The 25955-nt window shown below is 35.9% G+C and overlaps 3 protein-coding genes across 4 annotated transcripts in view; 1 reads left to right on the top strand and 2 right to left on the bottom strand.

Annotated features, from left to right (window-relative positions):
- Positions 1-4807, bottom strand: part of LOC111344262 (heparan sulfate 2-O-sulfotransferase hst-2) — a 5529-nt gene extending 722 nt beyond the window's left edge. The window contains exons 1-3 of one of the 2 annotated variants that reach the window (XM_022951477.2): positions 4142-4807; positions 1849-2425; positions 1-1151 (exon numbers count right to left, since the gene is read on the bottom strand). The exon at positions 1-1151 is cut by the window's left edge and continues 722 nt beyond it. In XM_022951477.2, coding sequence (XP_022807212.2) covers positions 487-1151; positions 1849-2389 — 1206 coding nt within the window. In that variant the 5' untranslated portion in view covers positions 2390-2425; positions 4142-4807 and the 3' untranslated portion in view covers positions 1-486. Of the gene's footprint in view, positions 1152-1848; positions 2426-3165; positions 3528-4141 lie in introns of those variants that run through there. The other variant, XM_088747984.1, reaches the window with a different exon arrangement.
- Positions 4808-4859: 52 nt separating this feature from the next.
- LOC111344263 (small ribosomal subunit protein bS1m) lies at positions 4860-7743 on the top strand. The gene is made up of 2 exons (XM_022951478.2): positions 4860-5200; positions 7126-7743. Exons 1-2 carry the CDS (start codon positions 4893-4895, stop codon positions 7292-7294), a joined length of 477 nt encoding a protein of 158 aa, XP_022807213.1. The 5' UTR covers positions 4860-4892; the 3' UTR covers positions 7295-7743.
- Positions 7744-11176: 3433 nt separating this feature from the next.
- LOC111344259 (glutaminase kidney isoform, mitochondrial) lies at positions 11177-25947 on the bottom strand. The gene is made up of 20 exons (XM_088747978.1): positions 25811-25947; positions 25147-25222; positions 24918-25039; positions 23752-23881; positions 23017-23096; positions 22222-22318; positions 21460-21526; positions 20688-20746; positions 20492-20524; positions 17735-17793; positions 17159-17225; positions 16047-16097; positions 15738-15827; positions 15333-15419; positions 14781-14912; positions 14186-14281; positions 13370-13431; positions 12963-13039; positions 12359-12422; positions 11177-11813 (listed from the first exon to the last, which is right to left on the bottom strand). Exons 1-20 carry the CDS (start codon positions 25945-25947, stop codon positions 11711-11713), a joined length of 1689 nt encoding a protein of 562 aa, XP_088604104.1. The 3' UTR covers positions 11177-11710.
- Positions 25948-25955: the final 8 nt, after the last annotated feature.

The following is a 25955-nucleotide window of genomic DNA, read 5'->3' as shown; positions in this document are numbered from 1 at the left end:
TTTGTCTGGTGATAAGGTTGAATTTCTTAGCTTTTGGGTGACACGATATCAAAATGCTGTCACTTAGGTTAAAAAAAGTGACTTATCTGCTAAGATTTCGCAATCTGGACAGTCCATGTGCGAAAGTAAGTACTCATGTAGATGTCTATGGGCCCTCAGAAGACGACTAAAGGCTTTCTATAGCAAACCTCGATGACACATGTTTTCGTTAGCTTCCGGCCGCCATATTTGGGCCCTCTAGAGGGAAACAAACATGGCGTTTCCACACAAATGCAAAGCATTTCCTCGAATATCTCCCGCACGGAACATCGCACAAACTTGAATCTTCGCGAGGATGTTTGAGTATTCATCTTATTTTCTCTCTTTAATTCTTGACTTTATTTGTTGAATGGTTTTGATGATGGTGTGACAATGAAAACCGGCAATACAAGTTGAGGTATGCGCGCAAGAAGCGAGAATTGCCGATTACGGCAACCCACAACCCGATTACGACAACCCACAAGCCCGCACTTGTTTCCAAAATCTCTCTTTTATAAAATCGTAAAGCTCCATGTCAGCCCAGTTTGCTCGTTTTATTTTCGAAATCATTTCATCAGTAATGGAGACGTTCTTGCCTCTAACACCCTCATTCACTCTCAATTCGCTTGGGTTCCTTGGTACAACTGGAACAAAAAACGGCAGTCGCCTTTGTAGAATTTTCAACGTTATTTGATAATGTTCCAGCAAACCAACCACGGCGTAATGTTGCAAGATATTTTCCTTCGCTTTAATGAGCGCTTTAGGCGCGTCACTCTTGCAAAATCTGTCCGTTCCGCAGAAAAAACGCGTCATAACATTACGTTTGCAACCTTGGCTTTGTTTTTCGAAGCATTCTTCGATAGTCTCGGTCCATTCGCCGCTGTCAATCATCTGTTGTATTCGATCCTTAGGTCGGTTTGTACTGCGCATGTAAGAGTAATGCGATAAAAATCTAGCAACTGGCTCACGAACTTGATTAATGTACGTGTGAGAGCGCAGTTTTAAGTCCAAGTTGTTTCTGAAGAAAAAGTGTGCATTAAAAAGCACAAGTCGATTTGATCCGCTGACTTTACGTTCAATAATCATTGGATATGGCGCAGAGATGCCTTGGTCATAGAAATCTTCTGTTGTTTCTGTCATAAAGTAGAATGAAAACGCAACTTCTAAGTAATGTTATAGAAAAAAAGACATTTTTATTTTTTGAGGCAGAGGTAACAGAAAACAAGTGGACTGAAAAACAGCCATTGACACAGCCTTTACACCCTGATCTCAGCTTGCAATTTTTTTTTTCTTTTTTACTTTCTATACATTTCCTTTGGTCCCGACAAGGAGGAATGGGTTACATGTGTTCTCTCTAAGTTCTTATTGGCTGCTTGAGAAACTTATCTCTATTTTTCTGACTGGCTATTGCGACACTCGATCGAAAGTGCACAAGGGTATATAAACATATTTTCTCGAAGCGCACCATTAGGGACCAGTCGTTATTATCTGAGAGGGTGGGGGAGGGGCGTCAGCGGAGGATTTTGGGATCACTTGGTTTTCAGAGGGAGCAGAGGGAGGGGGGGAAGTCGTCGCCAACAAAAGAGTATAATGGGGGGAGGTGAAAGAAAATGGACTGCTAATGAGGGGAGATGATAAAAATTTCAGAATGCGTTTAAGGAGGATCGTGCAAATTTTATCGTAATACAACCAAAATTCTCTGACCCAACGCACCCCTACCCCCCTCCCCCTTACTTCCTGGTAATAAATGATAATCGCCCCCCTAGTCCTATGGGAATACAAACCATAACAAGTCATAAGAACTTTACGAAGTCTGCTAGAAATACTTACGTTTGGTGTAGAAATAATCCATCACGTAGCCCAAGAAACCTAACAACGCGCCTGTCGTTTCGCTTCCTGTCTTAAATATTCTGTTATAAAGAACCACGTCAGGTAATATAGGCTTACATGAGGCTATCTCTGGAAACAGCAACAAACCGTTATTCGTTGCGAGGTGCACACTTCGTCTAAGTTCATCTCTTGGCAGTTTGATTTGTGTTAGGTTGTCTAACAACCCTTGATTGTACACATTATAGGCCATAATCCTGGTGAGACTTGATTTCCATTTTTTTGGAGGTCGTTTTCGTATTTTTGCCAACGAAGTGTAGAATTTCTCCTGCCAATGTTTTATGTCATAGACGGTGACTTCTTCGAGCCAAGAGGTAGAATTTATCTCATAGATGTTATCTTTTTGAGGAGCATAAAAAAGAGGTCTCAATATTGCAGGTTTGTCCAGTCTTTCAATGATGACCCAAGTGCAAAGGAACAAAGTGACAATGAACAACAACCAGAACCTTTTGACATGTTGCGCGCACAGACATTTAATTTCCATAAAATTTTTTTAACGGAAGCTGCCCTCCGTATCACCCTAAAAAGTAAAAATATCAGAAATATTTAGAGAGTGCATTCCTGCATGAAACGAAAGAATGAAGGAACGAAGGAGCGAAAGAGCGGAAGAGCGAAGGAGTGGAGGAACAAGGGAGCGAAGGAACAAAGGTACGAGGGAACGAGAGATCAAGAGAACGAGGGAACGAAGGAACGAAGGAGCGAGGGAACGAGGGAACGAAGGAACGAGGGAAAGAAAGAACGAAGGAACGAAGCAACGAAGGAACGAAGCAACTCAAGAGCTGTGGAATGAATGGATTGCGCTCAGTTAGCTCAGTTATCATCGTCACCGTTAGAAGAAATATTAGGTAACATGACCCTTCAGGTTACCTCGCAAAGCGCAAACAAATTTAACCATACTGGAAAGATGTGATTTTTAGAGGTCACGCAATCTAATGTTGCGTGACTTTGTAACAATTGACACACTGCTAAACTCGTCTCAAAATAATTTCGATGAACACCCCGCGGTTATGCGATAAGTAGAGAATTTATGATGAAACTGACCCAACCTATTCTCTTTCCTTCCCTTCGCATAGCATTAAAAGGACCAGGAAAGCAGATATCTCAAATTAATGCATGGTAATCCACAATTATCTTGGCACAATTTTAAAAGCAATGTTAGCATTTTCATTTTCATGTAATCCCTTCAGTTTCAAAGAACATATTCTATTTTAGAATTAATGAAAAAAATATTTAATAAGGAAAGAAAAAATGTATACTTGCCACCACAGCGAGCTTTTCAAACTTTTGCCGGGACGCTCTCACACTTTTGTCGCGGCGTTCATTATAAGCTGATTTGAAACTTTTGCTATGATACTTGTGGGCCTCCGAACAAATTGCCGCTCGAAGGCAAACTTGGCTAATGTCAATGCATGATAGTTCGCTTTTCTCAACTGCGTTGATAATGCTAATTGACCTCCGTGAAAGAGTTTCTGGAGATGACGTTTCGAGGGCATTAACCTTTCGTCAAAACGAATGACGACAGAGCGAGATGTCCGCTTCAGAAACTCCTAACGATGGCCAATTTACATTATCAACTCATGCTCAGTTGATAAAACCAAATCATTTTGTAATACCCTACACCATTGCCGCATCACAATTTCTTTTTAAAACTATTACCCGCTTTATTCATTGGTCGATGTCATGCAAGCTTTTCAGTCACACTACCTCAGATCTTTAAAATTTGCAGGCGCAAAACGCTTTAAAATGCGAATAAATTTGCGTCACTTTCATGGAATATATGACATTGGCCTATTTCCTGCTGTAGATATTGCGGTTCGTTTCACATTTCCGTTTGCAAATATACATATTCATAATATAGTGAAAACTCCTTCAAAGCGTCAAGAGGAAATAGTCTTAACATTTTGATGATCGGCTTTTGAAACTTAGCTTTATTCAATTTCGTGAAGGATATGAAAGACAGATATAACATGCCTCTCGTGACTCATTTAATGCACATATTTGAGATCGTGCCGGAATATTTTCTCCTCACGGGATAAGAATCAAGCGACCGTTGTTAGTTGAGAACCTCGTTCTTAATCATATCGCACCGACACACGCAAAAGAAGATGTGGACAGGCAAGATACTCTACAGTTACTCAACGAACTTAACAGCGAAATGAGAAATTGCAGACGAAAATCTACCAACTCAATATTGTCACTCAGCTCCTATATCAGAATATCAACTGAAGAAACATACCTTTAATTCTTCTCGTTTGTATTACGTAGAGGATATACTCGTCGAAGTTTGTAAAACCTTGCGTTTCATCCCCCTTCTCTAGGTAGAATCACTTTATTAAAATTCAAAACCAAATCTTAAACGTCTTGCCAGTTCTAGAATAATCACTCGATGTGTTTTTGCGTTAACTGACACGCGCTACTCCGACTTCCCATCGATCTCATGAGGCATTATTCTTCGAAACCAGAGCTGTGTTGACTTCTTTCCTTGAAGCAGGGTGTGTTGACCCAACTCGGCGCGTTTCTTTCCCGTGCTGTTCAGGTTAAAACGTTTCCAACACTAGTATAACAAACAGGGTCAACCATTATTGCCTGAGAGTTCGCAAATATTGCATACACATAACAGGGTCATCAAATCTTAAACGTCTTGCCAGCTCTTGGAATAGTCACTCGATGTGTTTTTGTGTCAACTGACACGCACCACTGCGATTTCCCATCTCGTAAATCATCATTCATCGAATCCAGAGCTGTGTCGACTTCTTCCGTTGAAGCAAGGTGTTTTATACCCAACTTGGAGCGTTTCTCTCTCGTGCTGTTCAGTTTAAATTGTTTCCAACACCAGTATAATAACCAGGGTCAACCATTATTGCCTAACAGTTCTCAAGATTTGCATAAAGCTAACAGGGTGCTTTCTGTGTCTCAGCCGCCCCACGTGCCATTAGCGCGTCACCCGTAGCCTGGCAATTTGCTAAGTTGCCTCGCCTTTATCCAACATGGCGGTTTCCTATGGTTTGTGGAGAAAGGCGCTTAGTTTATCATATTTTCGACGCTACTGTAGAACCATTCTTCTTACCACCGATGTAGGCATAAGGTCATGTTTTAGCGCACCTAGAAGTGCTGAGGACGAAAACTTTGAGGAGATGCTCAGGAATTCTAAGTTTGTCAAATTAGGTCGACCAAAGGGTAAAACCGTTTCTGGGAGAATCACACACATTGTGGAAAACGACGGGAAAAAAGATTTGTATGTAGACTTTGGCTGGAAGTTTCACACGGTTTGTACGGAAGGTAGAAACATAGCAAGGTATGAACACGATGTTTGTTATTGCATTTTAAAGAAATGAAATTGTTTAAAACAGGGGACGTAGCCTGATTGTAATTTTTTACGCGATATCATATGCGTGATCATTATGGATATTCTCCAAACAATTCTCTGTTGATTTTTCTTGCTACTGAAAAGAAGAAGTTAACAGTCAAGAAGATCCTTAGTTTGCGATCATTTCGTTTTACTCTCATCGCTTTTAAATGGTGTGATACCATACTTGCCAACTCTCCTGGATAATTTTTTATTCGGGAGTCTCCCGGTCTACAGTACGCAGAGATGCCAACCTCTGGAAATCTTAAATCTGGAGATTTTTCTTTTATAACACTCTGGCATCAAACTCACCCCCCCCCCAAGAAAAAAGTGGCACCCCCTCTCCATCAAATCGACCTTCACCCCCTCTCCATCAAATCGACCTTCACCCCCCAAATCGTGTAAGTAATAGCTTCCAATGTTCACCTTAAAAAAGGAAGATTTCCAAAGTCTTCTGAGGATGACTGAAGACTTTCAAAGTTGACCTCAAGATTTCCGAAATTTACCGAGGAATTTCGATGGTTTCCAAAGTTGATCGGAAGTCTTCTGAAGAGTTTCCGATGTTGGCCGAGAAAAATAGGAAGGTTTCCCAGATATTCAGAAGAAAAGAAAAATCTACCGACATGCTGAATCTTGCAATCACACACAAGTTGGAAGTGGAAAATATTGGCGGGAGACCGGGCATTTATTTCTTGGGTTGTTATTGGTTAACAGAGATCCAATCAGACAGTCTGTTGTATGGTAGTGAAAAAGCATTTTTTTTTAGTTTCCGTCAACATTTTGTGGTTAAAAGATTGCTTAATAAAAAAGTGCCTGAAAACGCGAGTTGAGGTTAAAAAACCTAAATTATTTTGATTTGGGTATTTGAGGCAGGACATTTGCTCCCAGTGGTGCAAAGCTTCAAAGTCGCTTTTATCTGGGAGATTTGGTTATCCGTATGGTAGACCAGGAGATTCATTCTGTATCCGGGAAAGGTGGCATATATGAGTACGGTTCACCAAATCTCCCGGATAGAAGCGATGAACTGGCTTTCAAAGTCTTGTTTTACTGAAGGCTATCATCCATTTTCATTTTACAAACTTGTCTCGCTGTTTCTCTAAGCACTTTTCATGTAACAAAATGTTGACAGAAACCAAACAAAAGTACCATATTCTTTGTTTCGGGAAGGGAGATCGATTTTATTGGGGGCAGAGACATAAAGTTTCTTTTAGTTACAAGGGGTACCGAGTTGATGCAGTGATTGCATGAGGAAAATTCTCAGAAATATTTCCTTATAACCCCATACATAAATTATGCATTCCATTTGATAAAGATTAAATATAAAGGTTTCTTTGCAACACTAGATGCATAATTAATGTATGGGGTTATATGGAAATCTTGTCAAATTCTCCTGATTTTAGATCTCCACAGGTTGGCATCTCTGCCATACCCTAAGGAGAAATTTGATGTGAGTTATTTCTAACTGGGTGTTTCATTCCCATAAGTGATCAAGAAAGAATTTCTCCTGTAAAAATCAATACAATCAGGGCTCGACACAGCCTAGCAGAAATTTTGTTTTGGCTAGTGGTTTTCGATTTCCACTAGCCAGTTTGGCTAGTAAACAAACTGAAATTGTTGTAACATCTAAGATGTCACTAGCCACTTTGCTAGTAAGTTGAAAAGTTAGTGACAATATTAAGCAGATGAGCAGTGAGAATAAATAAAACATCAATCAAGGGATTATCAGTTGATCCAATACCAAATTCTCCAAACTAACATCATAAGAATTGTGTGGCATACAGTAAGGTGAATTGCTAATGAGATATCTTGGGAGTGACAGTGTTAAATGCCACCGTTCAGTTCATAACATTTTTATCTTTTTATTTCTGTTTCAGTCAATACAAAGTGAATGACCTGGTGAAAATAAAACTGATTAACCTGGAAGCTGCAGAACATTTTCTCGGTCAAACCAGACACATAACATTATGTGAGGCTGATGCTAAACTTGAGGGCAAATTGGAACTGCATGATAAATACAGTGTGATGGAAAAGAAACTCAGTTGATCTTTTATGAAGTTCTCCTTAATCATTTTGATGAAATTACAGTAACATTCTGTGGATCATTTCACTGTCATTATATTGTGCGAGACATAATGTTGTATTGATCATTTCAGTGTCATCATATCGTGTGAGACAATGAATGTGGCTTTGATTTATGGTTATGTCGAGAGGATTGCATTCCCATCACCTGCCAGTGGACGATTTAGGAGAGGAGCCTGGGGGTCCTGGCCTCCTCCATTATTATGGGTAAAAAATTAAAACAAAATTAACATAGAGAAAAGAAAAGTTGGCAGGTGTACGTACACACACAAAACTGGGCTCCCCGTTGGCTCAAGGTCTGGGTTCCCCACTGCTGCCTATAGCTGTATAACAACTTCAGGAAAAATGATTATTAAGTCACAGATATCTTCATTTATCTTTAATTGGACATGCACAATACAAGGTTTGCAGTATTATAGTTTCCCTCATCTTGTATTTAACCTTTTCACTCTAACATCAGTATGCATATTCTCCATACTGTTTTCTTTACATTTCCTAAGGTGCTGACAAGGAGAATTTGTTTAACAATCAAAAAGTTCCTCACTCAGAAAATCATTTGCTTGCAAAAGAACAATTTGGGAAAGTGAACATACTTCCATACACCGAATAAGGGAAAGATAAAAACTGCAAACGGCAGTAACCAAATGAAAACTATTCCATAAAATCCGGGAACTAGTCATCGCTCCATTGTATGACATTGGTGACTTCACTATGGCGTTGTATCACTCGTACGATACAGCTATCAGATGAAGGGCTGTGTTGACGTAGAAATATCGCACAAGGTTTGGATGGATGCGATAAAATGTTTCGCCGTACAACCACTTCTTTTGTGTTGTGCTTAAAATGCAGAATGAGTTCACGAGAATCAAGCATAAGAAATGACACTGCAAGGCTCGCGAGTAAAACACGTCGCATGATGTGGAATCTTTCAAAAGCGGTCGTCACTATAACAAGTAGATTTCCAGGAAGACCAATGGCATTGATTAGGGCGTGGAAACCTGTAATTACTTCGTTAAAAATCATGTTTGAAAAGATACTCTTGACGTTTATCGGAGGATAAACTTTGTCTTATCTATGTCTTCTGGTATTGCGTGTATAAATTGCAGGTGTTCTTTCCTTTTTTCACCACCTTGGAAGAAGTGAGAGGAAATTGAAGTTTGATTGACGTTGCAAGACTATAATAATACTGAAATAACCCTAACATTTTAGAGTCAAAATCAGGCACAAAGAGGAAATTGAAGTTCAAATGACCAATAGCAGGTTTCCTCATTCTTTAGAAAGTAGAAGGCTTCCACTTGAAATTTCGAAAGTATTTAAGATGTTCACAGCATTTTCCTATTTTTCTTTCGATAAAAACACCTCTAAGGAGCGAGACACGAATTAAATGAAGCTTTCCTTACGTTACAAGACTAATGATATCGTGACATTTTGGGGTCAAATTCAAGTATAAAGGTAACAACACTCTTAATCCTGGTTTTTCATTCAGCAATGTCGAAAGACCCTGGAATTCATTTCTGCAAGCCAAATAAACACTTTATTGTCTTTCGTTGGCATGTTCAAATCAAACTTTTCCTTCATGACTAAAAATAAGTATTCACGACTTTCTACACCTTTTTACAGACGTTTCCCACAACTCTCCTTCTACTATCTACAATAGTTTTTGCTTCAAATGAGGTTAAGAGAATAATTAGTATTTTTCCCAAAAACCTCCATCAAACACACTGATATATTGGCATCAAATGGTAAGCGTTTGGAAGAGGAAAAATTTAAACAACAGTGGTGGCGAAAATCAACTTGTATGACTTTTTGGGGCCAGTTTAAAATCGTCAGTAATGTTTGGGATTCCGCGCATTTATCCTGGCCGCCCCTAACAACGTCTTCATTCGTTTTAAAATGGTTGGCAGGAACTTACAAACACTTGCTTTGACTTTGATTAAAGAATGAATTGGTTTTACCAACTGTATTGATGTTAATTGGCCATCGAAGAGTTTTTGCAGCTGATGTTTCGAGCGTGAGCGTTAGTTTCTTTCGCTCTGACGAAGGGTTAACGAGCCAGTTTACATTATAACACAGATTGTAAGTTCGTGCAATCAAATTCAATTGCGTGAGCGTGCTTCAATTTCCCACTGTGCACGCTGATAACGTCAGCAAACAAATGGCTGCGCCTCGAGCAACTCTCACGCATCATTCGTGCTCTCTAAACTTCCTACGTGCTTCAATTCTCGATGAACGCACGCTGACGCATGAACCAATTGTTAATTATCAACTCATTCAACCCCCAACCGACGCAGCAGCACAGCTTCTTTAGAAACTCTTTCCCCTTGTATTCAATTCTTACTGAAAAGAACATTGATAGGAAAAAGGCCTAAATTTCTTTGAGGAGCTTTACTTTTGTTTTTCCTCTTTTACTTATTATTGGAGTTTCAAAAAACTTCTCGACCATTTGACGCCGGTATTGTTTTTTTTTTTAGAGTAGCTAAGATGCAACTTTTATCTGTTGCAAGAAATTCAGTGATATGCTATCTCTGAGGATTTTACAAAGATTTCCTGCTTGGCATGTCTGGCTTTTGGTTAAATCTCATTTGTGGGCAATCCCATTCGAAGCCATTTGCAGCTCATTTGTGCTGTTCCATAATTAACAATGTAAAATTACTTTTCCGTGGTGGAAACTAAAAATATTATTTCGGTAAGATTAAGATGGATTGCTAATAATGAAGCGGTAACGCTCGTGAAGAAACATTATCTTGTCTATATTCAACGCAAAGGTTCGTCTAATCCTAAAAACCACCACCTCATAATCTGAGTGTTCACTCCTCCGCAGATGCGGCAAAACAGTTCTTTTGTTTTTTGTTTTTTTTTTTGTTTTGTTTTTTTTAAGGAAATGATAGCTTTAAAAAATTAGGCTTAACTTTTCAAATTATACGAGGTGTGAGACAAAGCTCAGTGGCTGATATTTTAAATACTAATTTGAAAAACAAAAATGAATCAAAACATATTTTGCATTTGAGACAGATGGCACATTTTGATTACCGATGTTAAAAAATGAGTATCGCGAGCGTGGGTAACGTATAGCTGAGCTAATCAATAGAGCATTACGCGTTCAACTGCCTTGAAAGTTTGATGGCCGCACTTATCACCGGAGTTTTTGTTGATAAGTGGATTACGCGTTCAACTTTCATGTCAGTAGGCGTTAGCCCTTCACACCCAAACATCAGTATGCATATTCTCCATACTGTTTTCCATACATTTCCTAAGGTACTGACAAGAAGAATTTGTTTAACAATCAAAAAGTTCCTCACTCAGAAAATCATTTCTTATTCTCATGATCTCAATGTTTGATTCTACGATGATAATGAAAGGAAAAATTAAATGTTAGTCACTGTAAGGAGTTAAGGAAATTTTCCAAGACAAGTTGCCATTAAAATGATGACAGTATTTAGTTTGGTGAAAAGTCTTCTTGGAAAACAAGAACTGAAATGAATAAAAACTGTAAAAAAGTGAAAGCAACCTTAATTAATGCTTGAATTTCTCAGAAGGTGCCATTTTGGCTCTTATGATTTTAAATGGTTGCCAATATTATAATCAGACAATAGCTCTCGTTTGTGCGAGTCCCATGAAGATAATATCAACAATCATGAAGCATGCAGACCATAAATCCAAGCAGAAAAAAGAGGTTCTGTACTTAGAGTACAAACCAAGGAAACAGGGTTAGTGAGATATTTATCAAATATCTGGGTTCAGACTTTTAAAATTACAGGTGGTACTGTGAAATACGGCCTGCTAAATTGACCAATCATAATCCACATACTGTCTTCATAACTCAGTTCAGTAACAAACAACAGACCATCAGCTACAGTGTATGTATTGGCTCATGAGTAAAATATGATTTAGTTGAGAGAATGCTTTCTAAAACAATTCTGATATATGTTAATGTTATTCTTGATAATAATTTTAATTGTTAATATTACAGTTTGATTTCATTGTGTTTTAAATTTGTCATTTATAATAAGTTTGTAATAATAGTTAGACCCATATCCAATAAAAAAAAAAAATCAGTCCCATTTAGGTAAAAGACTGGTTAAAATTAAAATTTTGGTATTTAGTAGTTTCAAACAAATTTCTTGAAAATAAAATTGGCATTACACAAATACCATCCGTGCTTTTTGCAACAAACTTGTGTCAATGAACTTGCCTAGTTGTTCACACTAGAACCTTTAGCCTGGCATTATTTAATATTTAAAACTTAGAATGATAAATAAAATAACTTAAGTGACCCATTGCTCCTCTCTATAATACAAATAAAATGGATTTGTGAACTCATATCTTAAACCTAAGAATTGATCCTTTTGGTCAACTTCGTGTATCACAAGACTCTACCCATTATTGAGTAGTTTTTCCTTGTAACTGAAGATGGTGTTTAATGAAGTCCACACAGGCCTGATGGCCAAATCGCACTGCCTCGTCAAGTGGTGAAAATCCCCACCTAAGTGGAAAGAAATTCACTTCCATTAAGCTGCTTGCTATTGCTACATTGAAAATTCTTGAAGGAGATAGTTTGATAGAAAATGTTCCCATTTTTGGGAAGCTAAATGTGATGCACTAATTTTCAAAACTCTTTTGAATTATTTTACCAGGCATGTTCAAATACAGAGAAGGATCATGCATAAGACAATCAAAATAGGGTTTAAGTCTTTGACTTTAGGGGTGCACAAATGCTTATGCTTATCACCATTTTCCAAGGCACAAAGTGGATAAGAGAGTGATTCCCCCTCCTTCCCACTGTCAGGGAAGCCTGATGAAGGGGGGGAGGTCACCTTACAATGGACTGGAATCCCGCCCAAAGGGGGGTAGTGATTCTTCTAGTCGTTTCATGCCAAGGAAACCGGAGTAACCTCCTGTTGGGTGAGCCACTGTGCTCAAGTAGAGACTTTACCTTTACCTGTTCACAATCAAATACAATTTGTAGTCAAATAACATATGAGAAATGAATTAAAAGTAATTGAAAATTGTTAAATTCTTGTCCTGTACCTATCTTTTGGATCAACTGGAACCTCGCATCTCTCTAAAAGAAACTTAATGACCTCATGATGGCCTGTTAACACAATAGATTTAAAAACAAAAAACCAAAAAAAAAAAAAAAACATTAACAGAGATGATCAGTACCATGGGTAACCCTAAATATTGTTAAAGTAACAGTACCTCTTTTTTATTGTCGAGACGGTTAACATGCCCAGCCAAACACTGATGTTGTTATTTCTTTGGGCTTACATGTCAAGATACTTTCAATTGGGAAATTTGAGGATAAAAAAAAAATAAGAGTCACAATGCAAAGAATGTTTACCATGACCCATCCAAGTACAGGCCCTGTGACTGTCCAGTAGGGCTTAATTTTACTGATTAGCTATAGACCAGCAGGAAAGAACATTTTTAGAGCTCCTCTTAAAAAGGCTTGGCTGTATCTATACATTAACCCTCAGTGTATTTTTTCTCCCCACAACGGATCAATTATGAACTTTTTTTTCCCTTGCCATTCTATATATTTTGTACTATTGCTATCTTACAGGTGATGAAAAAAGAATCTAGAAAGCTCTTCCCTGGTTGATTTTAAAATCCATTTCTTCCTTATAAATACCTTGAGCAGCAGCAACATGTAAAGCTGTCCTTCCATCATAATTTTGCATAGTCATGTCTGTGCCTGACAGATAATATCTAAAACCATTTGAGGTAAATTTAATAATTATTTAATTCTAGCTAAAGTGCATATAAACAAGCATTATAATCACAGTTATTTACAATGGTCTCCACAATAGTGCTACTAGGCTCTTCCGATCCTGAAAAACCATGCATGCATCTTTTTTTGACTGAAAATGTTTCTTGTACATGTTTCTTGTACATGAATGTAAAGAACACTGCTTCTTACTATACAGCCATTTACAACTCTATAAAAATGTAATGATAAATAAGATCTAGGAATTGTGTTTAATAAAAAAGCATCATCATCATCATCATTAATATATATTTCAAACTCCTATTCTCTACCTTCTCAGGGCAGTTACATCTCCAGAACTTGCAGCATAAAGAAGATAAACAACTTTTTCTCCCTGATGAAAAAGGTAATTTTCTTTATACAAGAAATTCCACTTGAAAAGTAAAAAGTGATTCCTTCATTAAGTAAAATTATTGTTAGAATTAACTTTCGATCAAATAACTAGAAATAAATAAATGGTTAACTTACAGTTTATCTTATAAAATATTAAACTTGCTGGTCTTAGTGGGTGTGGCAGACAAGAGGCACTGTTAATGGGTTAAGGGAGCTAGGCAAAGGAGAGATCTAAAGAAAATAAATGAATCCCTGCGTCGTTTGACGACGCAGTTGGAATGCTGAGAGAGAATACAAGGAACGCTTTTGCGGGTCTCGAGTTTCACGAGCCACCACAGGTGGAGAGAAGAGGCTCAGCTTATGGGTGCAATGTCCCTATTATCACAGAAGTTGGTAAGTGCTTTCAAGCCTTAACTAGTTTTCCTGGTAGGGGCGCCTTTCTGGAAGAGAATGAGCTCCTGCCTCTTTTGATTAAGGTTCAATAACAATAATAATAATAATAAGCAAGCTTGTAACCCTCACACTTCATTCCTGACATATATACACATCTGCTTCTGTATATGTAGAATTCTGCACGTATACAAACAATTCACGATATTTGATACCACTAGTATATGATGTTTCATCAAAATTAGCTTCTCTCTTCAAAATTCAGTGACTCCATACCTTAGCAAATCATAGTTACTTAAATTGTTCAACATTTTATCAGAGGACCTTAAGTTAAAATTATGAACCATAACTTGATCAAACTGTACCTGTACTTCTGCCTTTCTTCTTCTTGGATCCAGTTTTCTACCCGATGAGGCACCCTTCAAGTCATAGTTGTGGAAATTGAACAAGCTGACAAGTTCCTGCAAAATATGACCTTTGAAATCTCTAAAAAAAAAAACCAAATTCATTGAAATGAACTGAGTGTTAACCCAATTGTCGTCATTGTTCTTATCATCATTGACCTAAAATCATTGCTATCCTCAACATCCCTATTATCCTCAGTATCACAGTTAATTGCATAATCGCCGTCACAATTATCATCATTAATAAATTATAATGTAATAGTAATCAGCAGGCACTGTCGCCTCCATAGTAATTGTAGTCATCACAATTCTCTTTAACAAGGATCATGAATCGATCAGAGATGAAAGCAGAATTTCCAACAGAGGCAGCCAAAAGCATTGTGGCAAGGGCACAAGTCCTCCCCCTTTTATAAGGATAAAGTGGTAGCCTGTCTCTTTCCTCACCCCCACCCCCCTTGCTCTCTACCACCACAAAATACCAACCTGATCACCAGAATCACCTTTATGAAAGGTATGTGGACATGGAGCTTTAACTTTGCTTGATTTTCACAATTACCTTACAAAACTGCATTCCTCTGACACTGTTACCTAGATCATCCAGTGGCGGTGACCACACCATGATACCGCAAACTTTAGGAACAACAATCAATATCGCACCACTTACACCTGACTTGGCTGGTAAGCCTACCTGAAAAAATAACAGTTGAGAAAATTCAGGAAAAATGTTACAAGAATGGACACCAAATGAGAATCTTTAATTTTTGTAAATTTTATGGAAGAGCTCATTATGATACCGATAGATATGAAAATCTCAGCATTTCAACTCTTTCTGTGGAAATCTGAATACCATGGAAGTATTTCTAAGAACTTATACTTGTATCAAAAAATTTAAAACATGCCAATATGCAGGCATGTGATAACAAAACTGTAAGCATGGTGACTGCAACTAGATTGTGGTATTATTGTCCTCATGATCTCTGATGCAATGGGCCATAGCACTATTTTTGAAACATTCCTGACCATGTGTTCCAAGTTCTCTGAGCTTAGCAGAAAAACAATACTAATTAATTAATAAAATATGTACATTCTGTTTGACTTTTCTCCTTACATGAAAGGCAAATTGTCCTGAGTAATCATACAATCCACAAGAGAGCATGAGGGATAGTGTATGCTGTACAGTCTGTGAGCTGAATATCTGCAACAGAAAAATTTAAATTGTCTTAAACCTGTTTTGCCACACCACTTGACCATTTCAATTTAAACACAAAACCGGCTTAAAGTACATGCTCCTTGATTCATCATGAAACACATAGTTACATTTATTTAGAGTCTTGGCAGTAAGTTTCAAATTTTTACCAATAATGTACACAAAGAGCCAGGAGCGAGAGCTCAATAAAAGTCCCTTAAAATTCTTAAATGTCTTTGATGAATAAACATTATTAATAAAATGAATCATTAATGAAAAAGGTGCAATAACTACACAAAGTTCTTATACATTAAAAATTCATATTACTTTTTGACCAGTCAGGGGACAAATTCCACCATTTGCCAAGGTTGCTGCCATAACACTACCAGCATCGCAGTTAGTTTCTGTTGAGCAAGTCTGCAAAAAAAATGTTGCTGCCATTTGAGTTAATCATAGCTAAAATCTTGTGAAATTAATAAGAAATCCAATTCACAATTCATTAGAAGTATTTGTAATAATATTAATGACCCACATTGTAATTCAGTGTATGCTGCAAAAAGGTTGAATGAACCATCATTATTATTATTATTACTAATTTAGAAAATAAAGCTGAATAATGATAATTTAGCAACTCACATGAAAATACAGTTCAAAAGTGTCCATAAGATTGGTGTTAGGTGGAAAAGCCTTCAATAAAAACAAGAAGTAAATCAAATTTATTCATTTGGCACTGTAACATCTGATGATGCTTCTCTATATCTTTAAAGCTTTTGGAATTTAAATTATCATCTAGTATTTATTCATGGTGTTGGTGGTCCTAGATAGAGCTCCATGTCAAACAAACATGTACAATATGAAATACAGTACAGGAAATAAATTTTAAGTGAAAATATGTACACTGTCTGTTGTGACTTAATTGTCAAGAAAATACAGTACAGGAAATACGGTACAGGAAATACAGTACAGGAAATACGGTACAGGAAATACGGTACAGGAAATACGGTACAGGAAATACGGTACAGGAAATAAATTTTAAGTGAAAATATGTCCACTGTATGTTGTGACCTGTCAAGGAGATGACAAAAATATTTCACAAAAAGTGGAAGTCACCTTGCTCCTTAGTTTGCATCAAAATCAGAATCTATTTCAAACTACATAATTCTGAATGTGCTCATGCTTATATAATTCATAATGTAACAATAGGATTAAAGTAGAGATCGTTTTACGTCAGGTGACCTTACCACAAAGGTCACGTGTGTGCAACTGTCGAGCTATGTCGGGAGAACACAAGCTCTGAATATATATGTATTGAGTTCTGAGTTAAGCCTCTTGTATCTTGTTGTTTGTAATCTTGCAGCTTGTTACACATAATGCAATGCAATACAAGAGGTGTCCCAGTTTCATTTAGTAGAGAGTAGAGACTGGCTTGACCTAACCTGGCTGACACCAGCTGGCACTATCCATAATATTCAATTTTAATAAATTGCAGTTGTAATATATAAATCATAACTGATTACAATTAGCCAATTAGTAATGAACAATGATTACAATTTGTTTTAACAAATTTGGTTTCTGTTCAGTGTTGTCAGTGATAAAGTTCAGTTTAGTTGAATCAGACAAGGTTCAATTTGTTTAAGGTCTCATATACTCAATTTCTTCCTGCCTTTTGCTCTAGAGAGGATTTCTGTGAGTTTTCATTCTCACTCAGTTTTCTGTTTGTTCACATGCATCAGACATGTTTCACCAACCTTGTGAGCATTCATGTAGTATCCCAATGCATAGTTTTTGTCAGCAGTTTCACGCTCAGATAAAAAGCTAAAAAAATCAATTTTTCAATTAATTAATAATTAACAAATTAAATGAACAGGTTCAAGCAACTTTAGACAGTCATGTAATGCATTGATATTAGTGGGGTGTGTAATAAGTCCCTAAATGATGTCACAATAACTTTATCGTTGTAGTAGTGATAATAACAATTATTAATAGTAATAATAATTTTAACTTACAATAAATCGATAATAATTATTATAATAACCTCATGTCAGTGTTATATTGTCTCAGCCTTTGGCTTCCACATAAATTATAACTCAGACCTCAGTTTTGATAGAATTTTATCACTTAGAGTATGAATTTGTCTCTCTTTTCACTATAATTTTCATAGTTTTGAATTCCCATTTCAAAAATTTTGTAAACTGAGCTGGGAAATTCCGTGCTAATTACAATTCACATCTAATTATACAATACTCAATAATGAGTAACCAGAATTATTCATTACAATAAACCATAACAATTTTATTGTGACTGAATCAAGAAATGCAACTTACGTAGAATTACTAAATCCAATGAATTCCCCACCAGCAATATGTTTAAATTTATCTTGAACCTGTATTAATTGGAAACAACATTATGACAAAATGATGGCTGGTCCTTAGCTTACTTATTACATTACACTAAAATAATTTTGAAGACATGTAGAGAAAGGTCTGAATATTTATTTAACAATTATTCTACAAGTGCGCGTTGGATATCAGATGATAGATAGCCAATGAAGCACATATTGCCGAGTTGGCTATAATCGTCTCATAATTCCAATAAGCGCAAGTGGAATAATTGTTTTATTAAAAAAACACGCCCCTAAGATATTAGACAAATCCTCTTGACTTTGTTTTGTAAGAAGAAACCAGATGTTACAATGTACAGATATTAGATTATGGTATATTGGCTCATATACCATAATGGCTAAGCCAATAAAAAGTTTGAATTGCCTTATCCAATGATCCAGTTTTTAATAAAACCAATTATTAAAAACTGGATCATTGGATTATGCAATTCAAGACTTTTTATTGGCTTAGCCATTATGGTATATGAGCCAATATACCATAATCTACAAATATAGTAAGCGTTCACGTCAGCTTAAAATTAAAAGGGAGCTAAAAAATTTGTCTAATATAAAGATTTGCCTAATATCTTAGTGGGCGTTTTTAATAAAACAATTATTCCACTCGCGCTTCGTGGATATGAGATGATTATAGCCAACGCACGCTCGTGGAATAATTGTTAAATAGCCAACATCAGTCGATATTTGAGCTAGAGTTCAACCCTTTCACTCCAAGAGTGACTAGCGTAATCTCTCCTTGAAATATCAATCCTAAATCGTACATTAAGGTCACAAGAATAAAGGAAATAGTCATCGATTGAAAAAGCTCTTGATTGTTAAACAAATTCTCCTTGTCAGCACCTTAGAAAATGTACGGAGAACACTATGGAGAAAATGCATACTGATGCTAGGGTGTAAAAAGTTAATCCACTTTATGTAGTGGATCATGTGAGGATCAAGGTATCTAAGATACTCGGTATGTTCTCTCGAATAAGACCTTCACTAACGCTAGAAGCTGCAAATAGACTTTATGAAGCCATGGTCCTCCCGGTTCTAGATTATTATGATACTGTGTGGAATGAATGTGGGCAAGGAAACAGTGACAAGATTGAACGACTACAGCGACGAGCAGTAAGGATCGTCTTACAGTGTAACTCCAAAGATGCCTCAAAAATAACAACTGATGAAGCTATGACTAAACTGGGCTGGGAACCCCTCTATTATAGAAGACGAACACATATTTTTAGATTTGTTAATGAGTGCATTGCAAATAGAATTCCCAGATATCTTTTTAATTATTTTAATGTAAGAATTCATGACATTCACAGCTACAATACTAAAAATAATGATGGTCTTATTTTAGAAAAAGTTAAATTAGAATGCACCAAGCATGCTTTTTTTAATAAAGGTGCAAAAATCTTTAATGATTTTAAATAACTTTTAATAATTCGTAAAATTTATTATTGTCTGAATTTACTTTCGTTTATTGTAACTATTTTATAATTTACTCTAAATTGATTTCTATTTATTTTTTTTAACAGGACCTGCATTGATAGCAGTTCTCTTTCCTAAACTGAAGCAGCAATCCTGTATATATATGTTTAAACTATTATTACTATTATTATTATAATTATTATTATTATTGTGTAGTGATATGCAGAAGGTGACCAAGGGTATCATATTACATATCTCATCGACAAAATAAGTATTTTTAATGGGGATTCTAATCCATTGCAAGAACCCTGGGCCCTGGGCCCCCAGACAGTTCGTTCAATCTTCCCGACAGTTTTTTTTTTTTTCATATTCTATGACAATTAATGTAGAGTTCTGACTACTTCCTTCACCTTTTACACCCTAACATCAGTATGCATATTCTCCATACTTTTAGATATATCAACAAAGTTGAAATGGTAAATTGGCCACCATAACGATTACAAAAGCTGATGTTTCAAGCGTTAGCCCTCTGTCATTCACTCCGATGAAGGGCTAACGCTCGAAACGTCAGCTTTTGTAATCGTTACGGTGGCCAATTTACCATTTCAACTTTGTTGATATATCCAAATTATTTCGTTACTCCCACCGACGCAGCCCCAAACAGTTTCTTTCGAAACTATCAGCCTTTATTCTCCATACTGTTCTCTATACATTTCCCTAAGTGCTGACAAGGAGAATTTGTTTAACAATCAAGAGCTACTTAAATTAGTTGGTGATCGCTTCCTTTATTCTCGTGACTTTAATATGTGATTTATGAGTGATATTATTAGGAGAAATCAGATGCTAATCACTTAAAGGATTAAAAGTAGATGCTCCGATAGATGATCAGGATGTGATGTCCAAGAACTTTACACCAGGACTGCAGCCTAGTTGGGCTTACTCCATGTGCAAGGCTGTGCTCTAAGGGAAATTGAATGGAGTCCAGTGCTCTGAATCTGTGAAATACAGGGTGCCCAGTATAATTTATGCTTTGTATGAAAAAACTAGAATTCCTGAGTCGCCCAAGAGCAAAAGTAAGGCACCAGGGGCCACTGGGCGCTGTTAGAGCACAGCCTTGATGTGGTTTCAAACATGCTATCCCCTTTGAAATGTCTCTGCATTTGCATTTAATTTATTATTTATTATTTATTATTTATTATTTATTTAATAACAAACTGAAGTTGTTTCAATCAATTATCATAACAGAATCAATGATAATGTTAACACTCACATATTCATATCTGTCTGCCAATGGCCATTCAGGCTGGAAGATGAACATAAAAATTAATTCATGATAGTACACACCTTTTTTAAAAACCTAAATTCTTTTGGTTGAAGACATTTATCCATGCTTACAAATGATCTATTGCTGACATAATAATATCTAGCTTGTAATTTCAGCCACCAATTCCTAAAATAATATTTACCTTTTGAAGTGCACACAGAAGAAGAGCACCAGAATTCAACATTGGATTATGAGGTTGATCTGCAGAATGCACAAAAAAAATTCCCCAGAGAACTAAGAGAAAAACATGGCACAACATAATTGAAAAAACACTTAAAAATGAATATTTTAAAATCATGAACATCATCTTTTCATAATTATTGTATTTTTTCAGTTCAAGTTGTTACCCCTCAGCTTAAACAATCTACATGCATTTCACCTGTAATGCATGGCACCTATTTTGTTCCTTTTCCTTTGCACATTGTGTCATCATTTTCTGCATGTATTGCATACCCATCAGAAATTTTATGCATGCCCTTTTTACTGTCAGTTGTTCATGTTTCAACAAATGCGTGCAGAATTTAGTAAGGAAAAATTACTTATTGGTCACCCCTAAAAGTAGAAGGAAATTCCATACAGTCATATTTTTAGTTACAAGGTCTTTTATGCATGGAGCAGGCTAAAACCATTTGAAACGCCAGAAAAGAATCTGGAATGTACTGGTAAGTACAAAATTAGCCAATCAGCAACCTTTTAACTTAATAAGTTGGCTTTGCTATAGTCAGGAAGTAAAAACTATCCAATCATCAATCAGTATTGCAACAGATATTCATCAATAACAAACTTGTAAAGGACAAGTTTGACTTTATGAGTTTGAAATATACTGAATTGAAGCAGCCTAACATTCTACTATAAAGAGATCCACTCAATTATTTAAAGACAAAATGTTACCCTGTAACAGTTCAAATACTAACCCTGGCTATTCAAGTGCAAGTAGTTAAATGTTTGACCACTGGGTTCTCGTCCTACATATCTATGTACCTGGTATAAATAAAATTTATTTCAAAATGTACAGCTAGAAGATTAATTAAAATATGAAGAAGATTCATTTTCATTAATTCTAATTAATATTCATCAATTATTAGAACTTTTGAGTGGCACACTATTGGGGGGAGGAATTTTCGATGGATCAGTAACCCATTCAGAAGACATAGACATACTCCCACAATCATTCACTTCACATTACAGAATTTGGTTGTGGAAACACTCCAGCCAGTCATAATGAGATCATCACAGCAAAGTTGACCTTCTATATATCACACTTTAGGTATCTTCTACATTTGGACTACTCTCACTATATACCTCTCGTAAGTCAAAACAAACAAACTGTAGATCTCACTTTACTACTGAACAACTACAAATCCACCAACTGAAGAAACCTTATGTGATCAAAAATTACTTAATATAAAAAAAAAACATATTCAAAATTATGATATTATAATTATAGTAACTTAATACACTGGTTTTTTTTTTACTGAAAGTAATTTTATGCTCCACTACTAACGAGTACAATCATGACTATACTGTTACTGAACAGTACTTATGAATGTCATGATTTGACATTTGTATTTCTTGAATCCCTTTTTTTGAGTGGCAATTAATGAAGTCACTTTTTTTGAGAATTTTTCCTCAAAATAATGAGAACTGGTGTAGATCGATCTAGCTATTCTACTCACCACTTCTGCTGTTAAGTCTTCCAAAACTATTGGATAGTGAAGACATTTGGATACTGACTGAAGGCAAAAGTGAACTTTGTCGTCCCCAATTGAAAATCTGATGAAAGAAACAACATCAAAACCATTATCAAATGAATGATCATTATCAATATTATTTAGATTTATCATTTGTCTAGTTATATTTAATGATTCTTAGATTATCTTTTGTATAGTTTTTGCGTGACCCTTTTTAATATCATAATTGTAACTTGAAATATGTACTTTTATCTTGAGAGAATAAAGATTACTATTATTATTATTGTAAAACTTTTTCTTTCTGCAAGTCCTATCTTCTTGTATCCCTTGCTTAATTCTACTGTCAGTATAATAGTTACTCCCTATAAAAATATACATTGTAAATCATTGAATAAATCATATATTAATAATTGGTACAGTACATAACTCAACTTCCACAAAATTAGTGTTCTCCTTTTTGGGTGGTGACAAGTAAAATTTACAGCTTGTAGCATCTCTAACTGTGTTAAACCTAGAATCCCTTGGAATTCTTGAAAACTCATGATTGAAGTAAAAGGATTCCTCTCCAGGTTTGAAAAGTGTATTTAACCAGCCATGCTTATAAAAAAGGTGAGAATACTGACTGTAAAATATAATTGCCCATGAAATATTTCAAAACAAGCAACATATACAACCACAGAAACAATTCACTTAAGTTAAGTATACATTTTGAATGGACAAAACTATAATATTAAGCTATTAGCTTAATTAGTTTTGTCCATTCAAAAGGTTTGTGACTACCTCTGCCCATCAACTGAACAAACAGCCATGCCCCAGAGGTTAGGATCAAACTTTGCCAACTGTGGAATGTAATCAGCTACCTATGGTAGGAAATTGATTCATCACTTAATACAAGAATCAATTATTTATTAACAACACATTATCATACATTAAATATTACTGGATCCAAAGGAAAAAAAGTAACACAATCAAACCATGGAGAGGCCAGTGGCTTGGATTATCAACTTTTCTTTTTACTGCACATGAAAGGGATTTTAATAACTCAAGGAGATGCTAGTTGACAAAGAGAATAAGTTTGCTAGCCATCAGTTTCTCACTGTACTCAGATTTAAGGTTGGCAGTCTCCCCACAGAAGACAGACTGAGTTCTAATTATGGCCGTCCAAACAGACTCTGGAAAGAAGACAATCCTAAGTAACAGGGGCACTTGACAACATGTGGAAGATCATATTGATGGTGCAATACTGTTACCCAGACTAGACAAACCTGCCTTAATTTAGCTTTAGCTTCAGCTGGTCCAGTTTCATTTGCATTTTTCAGTTTATCTCCAGTCAAAGTTGAACATCAAACTGAACCACCACAGAAAATACCCAGTCCAAAATATAATTGACATCAGTGTGGCCATCACTACAAAGGTTAAGCTACAATTTCCCTCTGCATCACCTTGAGTTTTGATGAAGTACATTGTTTGATAAGGCTCAAGCTAAAGGTTTAAAAAGGCCATTTATGATCTTACCTTTCCTTCACTGTTTGGTTTACATTTCTGATATATTTCCTCAATATGTTTCGTAAACTGACTAAATTCTGGAATCACAGAATCTCCACAAAGTGCCTTCTCTATCAGGACAATATTCTTTTGGATAGATCTAAAGGAAATTAGTATGTTAAACTCAGTAACTAAATTTAATATCAATCAACCGTCTAAGTCAGTAAATGTACAGTGAGTATTATGAATATATCATAGCTGAAACAAAAATCAGATCATGAAATTAAAAGAAAGGATTGCCAAATAAAGATCTTGACTGCTTTAAATAACCAAGTTGTCCTTATCAATTCAATAGAAATATAAAGTGTTAGAATACATGCCCCAATATCATGACCAATATACCTGCACGCTTATCACAATGTTTATCGCAGTTAATCGTGGCTTATCGTTAATAGTACAAAACCACTTTAGGAAATGCCACAAAATTGTATAGGTGATACTATGCCAAGTATGTTAACTTTCAGAGCCACTTGTGAATGATTGTTTAAAAGTCTGTGAAATACGCAATAAAAATCAGTTGTTACTCCCACTTGCATGATGCATATGTACTAGTTACAACATGGTAACATCAGTAAACCTAACATCACATCATGAAATTAAAAAAAAAGGACTGCCAACTAAAGAAGATCTTGACTGCTTTTAATAACCAAATTCTCCTTGTCAATACCATAAAAATGTAGAGAGATCAGTATTTAGAACATGCATACTGATCAATACAAAGTAAACTTAAAGGTGATTGAACAACTTAAAAGAGCTTAAGTCCCCTTGGGGGGGGGGGAGGGAGACTCAAATCACTAATCTGTTAAAGGATCACAATTTTAGATTCATTCTTATTATGATCCAAACTTTTTACTGAGTAGACTTTGATGACTGTTGTTTTTTCAAATTAAACTTCATGTGTAGAATCTTGATTTCTCAAATCCTTCAGTTGGTTTTTCTGCACTCACTGATTTTATTTCAATTTATTTTTAACATTCCCAAAATGAAAACCTTTATTGAATTTACTTTTGCTGAATGGTCATGAGATCAGGATTCTACCATGTAAATAAAATTGTAATTATCAACTACATTAAAACATTACTCTTCATCAAAAGATAAAAAGAAATTGAAAAGTATAAATTTTTTTTATTTGCTACCTTCTGAATGTTTTCTCATCTACAAATCCTTCAAAATTTTCTTGTTGTAAATACTGTGCAAAGTTTGCCATTGTTTCTTGCAACCTTGGATCTTTGACTCTAAAGCCAGCTTCTTTCAGAGCCTAAAAACAGAAAATTGATTACAAATTACAATTAAATTAAAAACTGTTACATATTGCAAGTCAAATCCTGCAGTTATCACTACTGTATTCTTTTCAGTGAAACTTACAGCTATAAACTTTGCAACAGGTACATTTCCATCTTCATTTTTGAAGGCTTGGTATATCACATCTCCATCTGATCCACTAATTAGGAATAAAAAACACTTCTATTTTAGTTGTTACATCTCTCCATTTCACTATCACAGTCTTATCCACACTTTTAGTCTGGTATTTTCAATTCTAATTATAGATTATGTAATCTTGTCTATAGACAAGGGAGGAGGGGGTATGTAGTCCCTACCCCCTCTTCCCCCATCCTGCATTATCATCAGTATCACCTCTGCATCAAACATTAACTAAAGTTAATGAGAATAAAGGAAATGATCACCTACTACAAAAGCCTTTGATTGTTTCACAAATTCTTCTGGATAATAATACAGAAAATGTGTAGAAAAGGGTGTGGAGAATATGCATTCTGATGTTAGCATGTAAGGGGTTAACTGATTGTATGGATACTACGAGCTCTAATTGAAATTCATATTGTACGTACTTATTCAGATCATGGAAACTAAAGGGCTAAAAAAGGGGTGGCTCTATGACGTGGTGAGGTTCCTCTACACGTATAACTTTACAGAAACGTCCTTAGCGTACAATCTTTCGCAAAAAATTAAAACATGGCACAATATTTATCATTAATTGTGAAAGGTTAGTGTCTATAGCAGTACGACAAACCTGTGTGTTCCACTGATACTGTTTATATGCCGCGACAAGGGTCCAAAAAAACACATACACTTTCGAAATACCCGCCGAAGATTTAGACTGCCATCTATGGTTTGAGATCTTTGACACACGCGAAAAAATATTGTCATTTTAAATT

The sequence above is a fragment of the Stylophora pistillata genome, chromosome 2, assembly GCF_964205215.1.
Source record: "Stylophora pistillata chromosome 2, jaStyPist1.2, whole genome shotgun sequence".
Taxonomy (NCBI): Eukaryota; Metazoa; Cnidaria; class Anthozoa; order Scleractinia; family Pocilloporidae; genus Stylophora; species Stylophora pistillata.
Note: the sequence above shows the minus strand (reverse complement) of the source record. Positions and strands in the feature narration are given on the sequence as shown.

What these genes read in the sequence shown, in the direction of transcription:
- LOC111344263 (XM_022951478.2), top strand. Translation starts at nt 4,893, where the DNA reads ATGGCGGTTTCCTATGGTTTGTGGAGAAAGGCGCTTAGTTTATCATAT. An exon ending in GAAGGTAGAAACATAGCAAG is followed by an intron (nt 5,201 to 7,125) that starts GTATGAACACGA and finishes TTTCTGTTTCAG; the next exon opens with TCAATACAAAGTGAATGACC.
- LOC111344259 (XM_088747978.1), bottom strand. Translation starts at nt 25,947, where the DNA reads ATGACAATATTTTTTCGCGTGTGTCAAAGATCTCAAACCATAGATGGC. An exon ending in TGTTCAGTTGATGGGCAGAG is followed by an intron (nt 22,319 to 23,016) that starts GTAGTCACAAAC and finishes TTCTTTCATCAG; the next exon opens with ATTTTCAATTGGGGACGACA. An exon ending in CTTGCACTTGAATAGCCAGG is followed by an intron (nt 20,747 to 21,459) that starts GTTAGTATTTGA and finishes TGCATTCTGCAG; the next exon opens with ATCAACCTCATAATCCAATG.